We start from the raw sequence: 13,390 nt of genomic DNA on the forward strand, positions 1-13,390 counted from the left end.
GCCAGGACCAACCCTCGCACCTCTCCGCGCTTAGGTAAACACGCCACCGCGCCCCTGGAGCTGGAAAGATCTGGCAGCTTTTGCGGTGTGGGACTGTCATCAGAACAACATCTTCATGGCCTTGCTTGAAACGGCTCTCAGCAGAGAGCTCCAGAAATAGAATGGCTGGGCTCAGCGGCCCACGAACCTGCTTGGTGCAGACAGACCAAGCTGGTCACAGGGCGGGAGGCGAACGGGTAAAATCGAAGAGCGACTACATTCCCTGCCGCTGAAGCTTCGACCTGTAATTCTCATCCCTACAGGGGACGGGAGAGGACGACTGGGCCTCAACCCACAGGCTGCGGAGGTTGCAGTGGGCGGGGAGGAGAACTCCCAGCGCGAAGTGAGGCAGAAAGAACATCGTTCTTAACCGCTAAAAGTGATTAGACGCCATAAAAAATAATTGCACCTATTTAGTGTCAAATAAGGTCTGCTGTAGATAGCGGAGGAAAAGGCCGAGTGTAGATCACAGATGGGAGACGGAATTCCTGCCGTATATGACGTGATGCTGGTGTTTAAGAGGACCTGCAGGCTCTTGCTGAACGGGTCTCTGGTCCTGGAGAAACTGTGCAGAGGTGGCTGCTAGATTCAACTAGGTCGCAGGTTAAGTCATTAGGTGTATTACCATTCCTCAGAACTATGACTATTGAACCCTCTCCCCATCTGTGCCTCTCCAAATAAGCTCTTAGGGTCATCACCTGTTTATAGGATCCCCTCACCAGCTGAGGTTTCCTGAGTACCTGCACCTGAAGATTTACCTCCCCAGACTTGTGTCATGAACCTGTTTGCTTGGCAGGTTTCCAAAAGAAGCCTATAATCACCATAAAATCATCATCATCACTAAATTAACAGTTATTTGGCATTAAAACCGTGATTTTTAAAACTCTTATACTATGATTGCTTTGCTTGCTGGCTTGGCTTTTTAAACACTAAAACATAAAGGTGAATGTATGAGAAAAATCACTTTCTCCTCATATCAGATAATCGAGTGGCTAAGAATAACACAATCTTTAAACTAGAAGGGGTTTTCCAGGTCTCCCTTACATCCAGAGATGAAAGCCAGACAAACCCTGGGTTGGTTCTTCCTTTTATTAAAAATGGAGTTATTGAGATATTAAACACTTAATATTTTCCATATGGATGGAGAGGAAGAGCAGCTTCAGATAGACATCTGAGTAGAGTTATCATTGCTTTATGCAGAGGAGTGGAGGATTTGGCTCAAACCAGAAGCAGATATGAAGTTCATGAGGGTGGGGGAGACAGTGAACAACCAACATTTCTTTACTGACATGATCTTTTTTTAGCTTGTGTTGTCCTGGACACCCTTCCCTAAGGGGCTTAAACCTAGAATGTGGTCAACCTTCACTTGGTCATCTTTGACCCAAGGCCAAAGGTCACTGATTTCTGCTTTGGAGATTGAGGTCCAAGTTACAGAGTTATGTACCCTGGAGATTAGGAAACCATTTTTGCTTTTTCTTTGAAGAAGTTGTGTAAACTACTTTAACAAAGATTGGATTGGCTAATATGAAATCAGCTTCCAATAACGAATTTATTCTCAGTTACGTCACAGATGTTAGAGCTGGAAGGGGCCCTTAGAGATCACTGTCCAATCCCTTTTGTTCACAGATGATAACTGAAGCTCAAAGAAGTGAAGTGTAAGAATCAAATTTCTACATACTCCACCAAGAAATTTCAACTTCACTGTTTTTTAAAATCAAGGTTTCTGAACATTGGCACTTATCATGACTTATCATTAATTAAAATAATTATTAATTATCAAAATAACATTATCGTAAATGCTTCCCCCCTTTTTATTTTTTTACTAATCTTGTTTGCTCCGAAATTGATTTCTTAAAGACTAAGTTTTGTCTGTATTGAGAGTTACACTTTTATATCAATGTTAGTGTCTCGAATATAATTCAGCTTCCTGTGATTGCTTAGACCTTATGTGTCAGTGAAATCTCTACACAAACATTGACAAAAAATACAAGTACTCTACTCAATTTGATATTGGGAGAATTTCAGAAAAATGCAACTCATTCTTCTAAAAGCCACATAAGCAGGAAAAAATTGTAATACAACACACAAAAACTATGAAAATTAGATATTTTATTTATAGTTTAATCACAAGAACAATTTTCTTGTTCTTCCAAGACGTAAATACATACTAGAATAAACTCTGTAGAATATACAAAAAATACATACTTTTCTCATGAAATTTTTCTTTATAATAAATAGAAGGAAACACGTGTGTGGCTGATCCTGATAATGCTCCGTGTCTGCTTAGGTTTTCAGCCTGTTGATTTATTTTTAATCTCTTGAAAGAATGGGGGAGTTCCTTCTCCCCTAAAAGGTCGAGATAAATAATACATGAAGCAATCCTCCCTCCTGATTTTTCCCTTTTCCTCCACATTTCTCCTTTTGATAGAGAGTTCAGCCTAAATTTCCACGCTTGCATTCAATCATTACAAAGCCTACAAATTATACAATGACTTCTAACCTGGCCCTCTAACAAAACAACTTTTTCCCCCTTATAAATCATAAGAGACAGATGGCAAAATGGAGAAGAAAAAGGAAAGAGAAGGGCGGGACAATAGGCATTGTGACGAATCTGGGAAACAGAACAAAGTGCACATCAGAGAGGGAAAGTTTGGTTTGACAGGTGAAATTCCCACAGCCCGCAGACAGCACTGGGAATAAAGCAGATGCCAGCCATTGCAAATCTGTGGATAATATTATTACCGGTAAAATCATTCAGATGCTAAGATACATTTCTTTCTACTCGACATTAACATCTCTACATAGAAGCAAAGGTGAAGAGATCACAGGAACCAGTTGCATTCCCCCTGGGAGATTCACACGCACTGCACCGAGAGAGGGGAGGAGCGTCAGTCCGCTCTGCAAACTCTTTAGACATGCCACCTTCATCTCTTCCCAGCATTTTTCGCTTTAAGAAGTGCCCCCAAAACCATCCTCTGTGACAATAAGCTCCATCACACCAATAAATTAGAGAGCCCGTCTGAATGAAGGAAGCCCTTCGCCAAGAAAGGCAACAAACAACCGAGGAATCATAACGGCTACACCTGCTCTGAGTAGTGAGATGGTTTCTGGGGCATGGAAAGCGGGGTCAGGAGAGGGGTGGGAGGAGGGCTTGAACGGGGACAGGAAAGGGTAGCCACTAAGGCCTGGCGTGGGTAGCAGAGATGGCGGCTCTAGATACAGTCCCTGACTATGGGCAGGTGAGGTGCGTAGCGGTGCTTGTCGGGAGGTGGGGACTGCCAATAGTCCATGTCTGAACCCGCCGGGCTGGCAGGAGATAAAGTGCAGCTGTAGGGAGAGGTGGAGTTGGAGGAGGCGGAGGAAGACGGCGCGGGGCTGTTCGTGCAACTCCACGTGGAGGCAGGCGAAGGGCTATCTCCGCTGTTGCCCAGGGCGGCACTAGAGCCTCCGGGGCTCAGCAAGACGGCCTCGGAGAAGAGCGCCCCCGGCAGGCCGCCGCCGCCGCCGCCGCAGTGGTCAGCCAGGCGCAGTGTCTCGGTGAGCGCCCATATGTAGTTATGGGCGAAACGCAGGGTCTCGATCTTGGTGAGCTTGGCGTCCTCGGGGAACGTGGGGAGCACCTCACGCAGCGCGTCCAGCGCCGCGTTGAGGTTGTGCATGCGGTTGCGCTCGCGGTTGTTGGCCTTCAATCTACGGGTCTTCTTGATGCGCTGCACCGTCTCGGCCGTCTTGGCTCCGCGAGAAACGGCCCGCGCCCTGGAGGGGCGCCGCTTGCACTCGTGCACCAGACCCAGCAGCCGCGCTGGCCGGCAGCCCTCAGCCCCTCCCGGCGAGCCAGCCCGCGCCCCGGCCCCGGCTCCGGCCCCACGCTGCCGACGCGCCCCGCCCGACGCGCCCAGCTCCTCCTCTTCCTCCTCGTCGGCGCTGGAAGATAGGGGGGTGAGAGCCGCCGAGGCGGGGGAGGCCGAGCCGAGCAGCACCAGCACGTCCTCTTCCTCCTTCAACTCCAAGGTCTCAGATTTGACGAACATCCTGGAGAAGAGAGCAGAGAGGGAGAAAGAACCAAACGAAGTGTCAGTATAGAAGCAGAGGCATGTTCTTGGTGTCACCGGGATGTACTGCTGCGCGCACCCGAGAAGACCCCCTCGGAACGGCGCCAAGGAGGAAGGTAAATTGGGGAGGAAACCCCTCCAGTGCTCCCCAAGCTCAGGAGCGCCCCTTGTTGTGACCCCGTCGCCAGCCAACTGAGTCCCGAACTCTACGGGCCGCCCTGACGGCTGTGTTCCCGCCCCGGAAAGGGCTGCGGCCCCCGTGACAAAGATTCAGCGCGAGCGAAGGGCGTTCGGGCGTGGTGGGGCGGAGGGCGGGAAACACCCTTCCAAGTTGGAAGCCGCCGCGCGGATACTTACTTGGTTCGCTCTCTAAATGTGCCTCGGCGTCGCTATTACTTTGGCGTGTGCTGCGATTCTCCGAGCAGCCCGGAGCGCAGTGCTGCCCCTTCTGCTGCCTTGGAAGCAGCGGGCCTGGCGCTACTGCGGCGCGGCTCCGCGGGGGACCTCTCCGTCGTGCGAGTTTGCCAAGAGCCCCGGCGGCCGCGGCGACCCGCCCGGGTCTCGTGTGTTGTGCTGGTGGTGCGTGTCTGTCTGTCAGTCAGTCCCCGGCCGTGCGGCTCCTGGCACGCGACTCCCAGGCACTCCAGTTAAAGCGAAGCTGCTTGTGGTTCAGTGGCTGCGTGTCTGGCACACGACTCTCCTTAAAACCCCTTATATACCACCAAGAAAACAATCAGATCTGCCCCCGGGGCCCCCATCTCCCCCCATCCGCGGCCGCCGCCGCCTCCTCCCCCTGTGCCGGCCCCCCTTCTCCCCCGCTTTTCCCTCCCCGGCTTACTCTTTTCATTGCATTATCATCATTCATTTCTTTCTCTTTCTTCACCCACTTCCCCCCTCCCCTGGCCCTGCCATCCATCCTCCTCCTCCCATCGCCCCCGCCTCTCTTCTCCCCCTTTATCTAATCAGCATAAAATGGTTCTAAAGCTCCTGCCGGAGCTCGAGGCTGCGGTCGGAGTGCTGAAGCGGTGGCGGCTGCACCGGCTCAAGCTGCGGCTGTTGTCGCCGCCGCTGCCCATTGTGATTGGTGGCTCGCGCTCGGCTGGAGCGTGCCGCTAATTTATTAATGAATGGAGGTCGCGAGGCGCAGCTGGCCAATCAGGGCGCCCGGGACTCCGGGAGGCCTGCGAGCCACGCGCACCGGAGCCCGCTCCCTTTCAGCGGCTCATTAGGGGCCGGGGGCGCCGGAGGCCGGTGGGGAGACCAAGGCGACCGCCCCCGCCCGGGTCCTTGCGGCTGCACCCCACCCCCGCCCCGACGCGCGCGCGCGCGCACCGCAACGGGCGCTGCCCGGCCTCCTAGCTCCCGGACGTCGGGATCCGAGGAATTAGTTAATGGGGGTCAGAATCCCGGGGAAAGCAGTTAGCCCTTTGGTGCTGCCGGACGTCTCTTGGCAAAGCTTCTTAGGAGCTGTATCAAATAGTAAACTATTTTAAAACGCTTTCATTTGGTTAAAGGAGGAATGGGATATGGATGACGAGCTGTGGGCCCTTGGTGGGCAAGCGTGTTTAGGTTCCAGAAGGACTGACGTGGTAGGATGAAGAGAGAGGAGATTGGAGGATTCATAGGGGCGTCTCCTGCCAGGGCAGATAGAGTAGGGGAGCAGCTGATAGGCTTTTAGGGGATGTGAGAATAAAAGCACTCACATATGAGAACGAAAAGGGACCTCCTCATTTTACGTGTGACACACTGAGGCTCCGAGCACGGGTATAGGTTTTTGGTTTGCTGGGGGAGGGGGGCGTTAGGGTTAACCCCAGTTTATGGCGGGGCGGGACAGCAAAGAGGCTTCCTGCGTGGAGGGCAGGGGGAAGAGCGGCCGACTCGCGGCTCCCTCGAGCGAATGGGCTGCGTTGACATCTCCATGACCTCTGCTCCGCGCTGGGGGGCGTTGTAGGGACATGGGGCCCGTCCTCCCGATTCTCCCGGCTTTTCAATAGGAAAAAAAGAGCTGGAGGGCTAGTGGACCTCGAAGGGAACTAGTTCTGAATTGCTCAACAGCCCTCCCTGCGTCCTCCTCCTCCTCCTCCCGCTCACGCCCACCCTCTTGTCGAAGTGGCTGGCTTCTTAGAACCAGAGCCCCCAGAAGTGTGTGCTGGGCCGAGTGTTAGATGGTGCATGAGTAGCGGGGATGGATCTGGACTCCAGTCGATTGGAGAGGAGTCCCTTTTGCAGATTTAAGTTTCAGCAAGGCACAGTTGGAATGTTATGATTTGAAAAGTGGCCGGAGCAAAAGGATATTGTCTGTGGTCTCTGTCTCATTCGAATTGTAGGAATTGGAAACAAGTTGTATTTCAGAGAAGAGGATGATGAAAGTGTTTTGGAGTGGTTTCAATTTGCTTAATGTTTCCTGCAGGGAGATCATGAGCCGGCCTGGAAGGCACAAAGTAAAGAAAATGAAAATTAGAATCCCATGAAAGAGACTGTTATCCGCTGCAGCTACCCAACCTCCAGACTTCCTTCTGTCCTGAATTTATTTGAAAACTGCCACGATTTTCACCTTGCTGGTTGATATTTGTGCTTTGCGTCTCCTCCACTTTAAAAACAAACTCCCTAGATTTAAAAGAATTATTTCCCCAGTTCCCTCCTCAATCCTTTTAGAACAGATTAATTTCATAAGGCAGAAATGCAGATATTAAAAAAGAAAGAGAAATGTTCAGTGTCTCCAGAATACAGCATTTGCCTCTCTCACACTTCTTTGGGTCTCTGTCTCTGTATCATGAACATGCAGAATAAGAACTTCGTAAAAGTTTGACCAAGCGAAAGATGTGTCAGTAGTGAAAAATAGCAGAAATGCTTACCATGGTTGCATGCACACATTAGCATTATTTTATAGGTGATGATCACTGATACCAAACAAGTAAATACTCTTTACAGCCCTCCTAAAAGAAAACCCTCTAATGTCTTGGCTAGCCAAGGTAAAAAATTGAAGGGACACATGGGAGTGGATGCAGGATTTTTGTGTTAATTTTAAAAGAAACAGAGGATGAGAAAGCTAGGTTCTGAGGAAATGATCAGACTGCTAAAAACAAATACTGGAATGATGGGAGATATTATGCAGAGTCAATCTTTAGATATCTATGTCTCATGGAAGGAGTTGCCTGCAAAGAAAGACAAACCAATAGATTAATGTAATAGAAACAAAAGAAAGTTTACTTTAGCATCATAGAAACATGCTTCTTTGGACAGGTCTTAAATTTTTGGTTAAGCTAGGAAGTACTGGGTTGATTTTATGATAAAATATATTGGGGGGAAGAATAGAATCAGAATCCAGTTAAGTGGAGGCTTACAGGAAGACCTGATTAGCTTTTATAACTCCAAACAAACACTGAGATCAAGCTGGTTCTAATGGTTAGGGCTACTGAAAAACACAATGGATTTCTTTTTTTTTCTTAATGAATTATTTGGCTGCATCAGGTCTTAGCTGTGGCACCCGGGCTTTTCGTTGTGGTGCGAGGGCTTCTCTCTAGTTGAAGAAGCTTCAACTAGAAGTTTCTCTCTAGGTCTAGGCTCCAGAGCGCTCGGGCTTAGTTGCCCCGCAGCATGTGGGATCCTAGTTCCCCGACCAGGGATCGAACCTGTGTCCTCCCCATTGGAAGGCGGATTCTTAACCACTGGACCACCAGAGCAACCCCACAATGGCTTTCTTTAGTTGATTTTTAACAGTATTTGGATATCTGACCCCCCAGTTTTTATGTTCTCCCAAGACTTTATGTTTTTATGGTGCGCAGGAACGGTGAATGCTTTGCTTTGTCAAAATCCAAACTTTATTGTCTGTGAGAAATTAATAGTGCATATTTAAGTGTATCCTGTACAGATACGTAGTAACAGTAAAATATTATTAGGATGAATTGCACATTTCTGATTCTGGAAATTTCCAGGAAAGGAAATTATTTTCAAAAAGAAAAAGTGGACTTCCCTGGTGGCGCGGTGGTTAAGAATCCGCCCACCAATGTGGAGGACATGGGTTCGAGCCCTGGTCCGGGAATATTCCACATGCCGCGGAGCAACTAAGCCCATGCGCCACAACTACTGAGCCTGCGCTCTAGAGCCCGCGAGGGGGAACCCCGTGCCACAACTACTGAAGACCGTGCGCCTAGAGCCTGTGCTCCACAACAAGAGAAGCCACCACAATGAGAAGCCCGCACACCTCAAAGAAAAGTAGCCCCCTCTCGACGCACCTAGAGAAAAGCCCGCGCGCAGCAACGAAGACCCAATGCAGCCAAAAATAAATAAATAAATTTATTTTTAAAAAAAAAGAAAAAGAAAAAGTATGCTAAGAAACTAATATATTGTGTACATATTCACATGACATAAATCAGTCTCTAATCTATGTAAATCGAAAGATATCAGGGAGTTTATATAACTTTATTTTTAAAATAAGGGCTTCTTTGGGTATATGCAGTGGTGTGTGTTAGATCACTGTGCAAAAAGTACAGGCGTTTAAAAAAAAAGTCACCCTCTATATTATCATGGAATTTTAAGAATTTTGGTTGTGTGTTTCCATTGTAGCCTTCAAGAGAAACATCACTCTTGATAATATTTCTGGAAATATTTCCCACCATGAAGAGTATTGTTTTTTAAAAGAACACCAAGAACAATTAACTTACTAGTGCAATCCAGAAATCAGCCGTTCACACTCAGTTGCAAAATTTTATATGTTCAGCATTTTGCTCCGTTTTGCTGAAAGAAGGCAATTTCGATTTGTACTCAGATTTGCAAAGACGTGACCAAAGCCAAATATCCTTAGCTGGACTCTTCTTACACTCTTTTAACTTAAATAAATTCAAGAGGCACTTGTGTGGTCTAAAAGATTGTCCAGATGAAACGAGGCTGAAATGTTATGCGAAGGGGGAGGGGAGCGCGTGAATAGCGTCAGGGAGTTTGGTGACCGAGAGCTGCTCCTGTCCATTGCGTGAACTGTCCTAAAGGGTCAAGCTGTTCATCTTCAGCCCCTCTTTCAGTGTGCAGTCCTACTTTAAGGGAACAAAAGCTCAAAGCAGGCAGTTATCAAGAAATGGGAGCCCAATGATTTAAACTCATCCCCAAGCCTTAAGAAGAAAGGGGGCCCGAGTGCGTGTAGGGAGAGAAAAGTGACGTAAGGGGAGGGGGGAAGGGGGTGGAGACCTTTAGAAAGTCTTTGTTGGTTTTAAGAAGTTTGAACTTTGAGACGACCCCAAAGCCCCAAAGTTTAGGGTAGGTGTTGCTGTGGAGCCACAGGCTACATCCCCTCCACGCTTCGACCTCACAGGTGGCCAGAGAGGACAAATGGTCCCCACGCCATACTCTTGCTGTTGCAGGTGAATGGGGCGAGGGCGGCGGCAGAAAAGGGCTCCTTTCCCAGAGCGTTGCAGGAGCAAAAGTTTGCCCGCCCAGCAAGCCTGTCCCCCAATTCACAGTAAACCGCCCTGCCTGCAGGGGAAGGGAGGGTCTCTGCTCTGCTAAAAGGACCGGATGACGTATCTGCCAAGGGTGGCTTTGTAGCCTAAATCCTAATCTGCCTGGTGAGCTCTCAGAAAGGCGGAAAGAGGGAGAGAAAAAGTTAGCCAGTCCTGAAGAGCTTTAGTTCTTCGCCGCGGACTAGAAACACAGTTTCCAGCGCCGAGGAGGCCCGAGTGGGAAAGATCCTCTCCGCCCCCCCCCCCCAACCCCAGCAGAGGACTCCTCACCCTGTCAGAGTTCATTACCGGTGATGGTGAGCGCTTGGGAGCCAGAGCGAACTCGGAATTTTTGGCAGTCCCCTTCTGGGGAGCCAAGGAAGCCAAGAGCAATAACAATGTAAACTCACGCCCCACCTTCTTACTGGACCCCTGTGCGGATTTCTCAGTCCCATCCTCGATTTTCCCTCGGATCCTGTCGGGGAGGATTTGTCAATCTAGTCCTGCAGAGGTCCGAGCTAGGACGCTGCGCTGTCATGTCAGCGCGCCAGCCCCTCCCCCTTCCGTATTTGGGGAGAGGCGGGAGAATCTACAAGAGGAGAAGCGAGGCAGAGGAGATCGTAACCCCTCCCCCGGGACCCCCATTCCGAGACCCTTGCCCTAAACCCGCATAACGTGCTTTGGTGCCTCAAGTCAAACATTCAGGAAATCCAGCTTGAGGCACAGGTCGTCTTGATGGCGGCGAAATCCGCCCGGCAGGTGCCGAAAGGCTCCCTTCCTTCTGCGTCGACTCTACCCTCTCCCCACCCGCTCCGGAAAGGCAGCGCCCGGCAGGCCTCTCTTCGCTTCTTACGCGACCCGCTGCCCAAGCACCCCTCTTCTTTCCCACGAAGGAAAGAAATCACTGTAGGAGATTTTGCCAATCTCCGCCAGCTTTCTGATTGTTTTCCTCAGGTGAGGGGAAAAGAACAGCCGGCGCGTGAATGGGGGGCTGGGGGCCCACTAGGGAGAGAAGTCCCCCCCACCCCTCTGTGCCTGCAAAAAGGGACATTGGCTATCCAGGGGAAAGTGCAAGAAAGAGAGCGCTAATCGCTGAACCAGGAGACAAACACGATTACCAGCTCCGAGCCTTGAGTCAGAAAGTCTCATAGACTTTAAGATGTTAATCCCCAGCACAATCCTTCCTTTGGCGTGTAGGAATAGTGCAGCCACAAGAGTTGTTTTCTTATTTACATTGGCGTTTAACAAAACTCAGCCAGTGGTGAATGGGCTGCCCACTCTCCAATGGTAATTAATTCCCTATTTCAGTGACCCAATTGTCCTGGGACAGAGCGGTGGGCCCGTCCCGGTGCCCCGGTCCCTCTTTGTGCGGATACACGGCCCTCGTGCTTCAACAGCTATGGAAACTCATTCTTTTGATGTCATTCAAGGAGTTTTCCTTGGGCATCTTCTAAACTTCAAGGACCCTTTTCTTTCTCCGTTTCATGAAAAGCAGTGCGAGCTTGACCACCTCTGTAGAATTTAATGATTTGGTGAAAGAACTCTTTGGGGTTTGTGTAAGGAGTTAGACAGAGAGAAAGGAAATTTGGCAGCCTGCTTCCTTGCACGGACAGTCCCGAACCTGGAAAACACAAAACTTATTCAAAGCAATGGATAAAGATCTGAAAGCCGATTTTCCCTCTCCTCTCCCCACTAAGGAAAAACATAACCTCACAGAATTCTCTTCTGGAAATTATTGTTTGTTGATGATATAAATTAAAAGGGTGAGGTGGGGTAAATAAGTTCGAATCTTTAGCAGAGAAAGTTCTTAAATCTGTTCCTTTGGGAAATAGGATATCATCCTTCTACGTTAGCGCATTGATTCAATCACCTCTCCCTTTTACCTTCAAAATGTACTTAATGAGCACCCAGTGTGTGCCAAGCACTGTACCAACCCCTGGGAACAATGCCATGCACAAGACAGACACCATTCCCACCCCCATAGAGCTTACATTCAAATAAGGAGACAGAAAAAGGAGAAAGTTACATGCCAGAAAACCGTGTGTCCGGAGAGGGCGAGGCTACCTTTTCTCTTCACGGATCCAAAAGGATACTTTAGGACACAAACCATTCGGGGTCAACCCGCGTAGCTGATTTATTCATTTTTTCAATCCCCCCGAATATTTCTGCAAGCGCCTGCTGTGTGCCGGGCGCCGTGCAAGGCGCGGAGTACGCACCGCGAGCGAACCGGGCAGCTGCGGCCTGCTGGTCGTTGGTCCCCGCCCGCGCGGCAATGCAGTCGCCGGTGTTACACTCCGCGGAGCCGCCGGGGCTCCAGGCCGGGAGGGGGCGGCCGCGCCGCGCCCAGCAGCTCTCCCTGCACAAGTAGCTCTTCTATGTCTTTATACGCACTTCCAAAAAAACTTCGCAAGTCACAGAAACAATTCAGAATTCAACTAAGAAAATACAGAGTGAACCATATGGCCTGGGTGGCTCGAGTCGGCTGCATTTTACTCCAGACAAAGAAGGGATTGAGAGTTGAAGGAAAGGAGAAAAAAACCAACTTTCCGGCTGATGAAGCTGTTGTCTGGAGGCAATGATCCCAAATCTGAAGGCTTTATTCCGGCTCCGACGGAGACGTGATATGTCATATGATTAGCATCTTTCATATTTACAAGAGTGGTATGGGCTGCCAGTCTTGAGAGAAAGGCGAGAGAAAGAAGGGGGCATATGCTGAAATGGATTTAGCATTTGAAAGAGAGAAAGGAGATCGGATAAATACACTTAAACGAGGATTTCGTTTTACTCCTGTTGAGTTCTAATGGATTGTTGATTGAGATTGTAGGGGCCTGGAACCGAGGTGTCAGCAGTAATTTAAAGAAGGCATTCAGCCTTCCAGCGCCTCTTTTCTCCATTTCCCCCTCTCACCCCTCCCACCCTCTCTCATTTACGCCTTCAAGCAGTACGGGGACGGAGAAGGCTTTTAAAACAAAACACAAAACAAGGTCTTACGCTCGGGCGATAGCCGAGGGAGCCGGAGCGCGGATGGGTTTGGAGCAGGCGCCCGTACAGCCCGCCGCGGCCCGGGATCACGCGCCCTTCCTGTCGCACCTGAGCGTTTTCAGGTCTCGCCTAAGGTCCGGGGCGGCTGGGCGCGCGGCGGGGTCCTGGCGCCCTCTGGCGGGGTCCGCGGACAAGCCCCCTGCCCGGCCCGCCGGCCGCAGACACCGCGTTGGGCTGGGCGTCGCTTCGCAGTCCTTCCCGGGACCGGCTCTGGGGCCTTCCCCTGCGGCTCGGGTTTCGAACGCAGGTACGCGGCCACCTGTAACCTTCAGGCTCAAAAGCGTCGGTGGTGTGCGCCTCGGAGCCGAAATAAACTGACCTATAAGACACCTCCTCCAGTGGTTCTGATGGCTGCCAAGTTTGAGAACGAGCGGGCCTCGGTCCCAAGACTGTTGTTTTGAGGAGTTAGCTATTCAGCCGCTAGAAGCGACGCCAAGACTCAATAGTTTGGGGGCAAGACTTAAGACTCCAGACTGTTAAAAGGACCTCATATGCACTTAGCGGGTATATACTACGTCAGTATAGCTCTGTGATTCTCCTCACACCCAGAGCCACTTCCAGATTCATTCTCCAGAGGGCTTGTCGCTCCCCTGGTATTTTTTATTCTCTTCCGAATTGGTGCTTAACGCTCATTTTAGCTAGATGTCATGCGTGTAAAATGTTGGGGGAGGAGTCTAAGAGGCTCAAGGTGCCAGTCGCCTTAGGCCTCATCCCCTGGGTCCAGACGCCCGAATTCCTGTTTCCGCTCTGCTTCATCTCTTTCTTGCTTAAATTTGCTTGTCCTTAACTTTGTCAGGCAAATTGTGCTTTCCCAAGTGTCAAAGG

The 13,390-nt window shown here is 50.0% G+C and overlaps 1 protein-coding gene and 1 long non-coding RNA gene across 2 annotated transcripts in view; one reads left to right on the forward strand and one right to left on the reverse strand.

Annotated features, from left to right (window-relative positions):
* Positions 1-5,218, reverse strand: NEUROG2 (neurogenin 2). Its single transcript, XM_082389694.1, has 3 exons — positions 4,930-5,218; positions 4,449-4,801; positions 1-4,071 (listed from the first exon to the last, which is right to left on the reverse strand). Exon 3 carries the CDS (start codon positions 4,068-4,070, stop codon positions 3,252-3,254), a length of 819 nt encoding a protein of 272 aa, XP_082245820.1. The 5' UTR covers position 4,071; positions 4,449-4,801; positions 4,930-5,218; the 3' UTR covers positions 1-3,251.
* LOC309627610 overlaps positions 4,065-13,390 on the forward strand; it is a 33,281-nt gene continuing 23,955 nt past the window's right edge. Inside the window, exon 1 of the long non-coding RNA XR_014243848.1 lies at positions 4,065-4,207. This is a non-coding gene — a long non-coding RNA (uncharacterized lncRNA). The remainder of the gene's footprint in view (positions 4,208-13,390) is intronic.

Source organism: Balaenoptera borealis, assembly GCF_965194805.1.
Source record: "Balaenoptera borealis genome assembly, chromosome: 4".
Taxonomy (NCBI): Eukaryota; Metazoa; Chordata; class Mammalia; order Artiodactyla; family Balaenopteridae; genus Balaenoptera; species Balaenoptera borealis.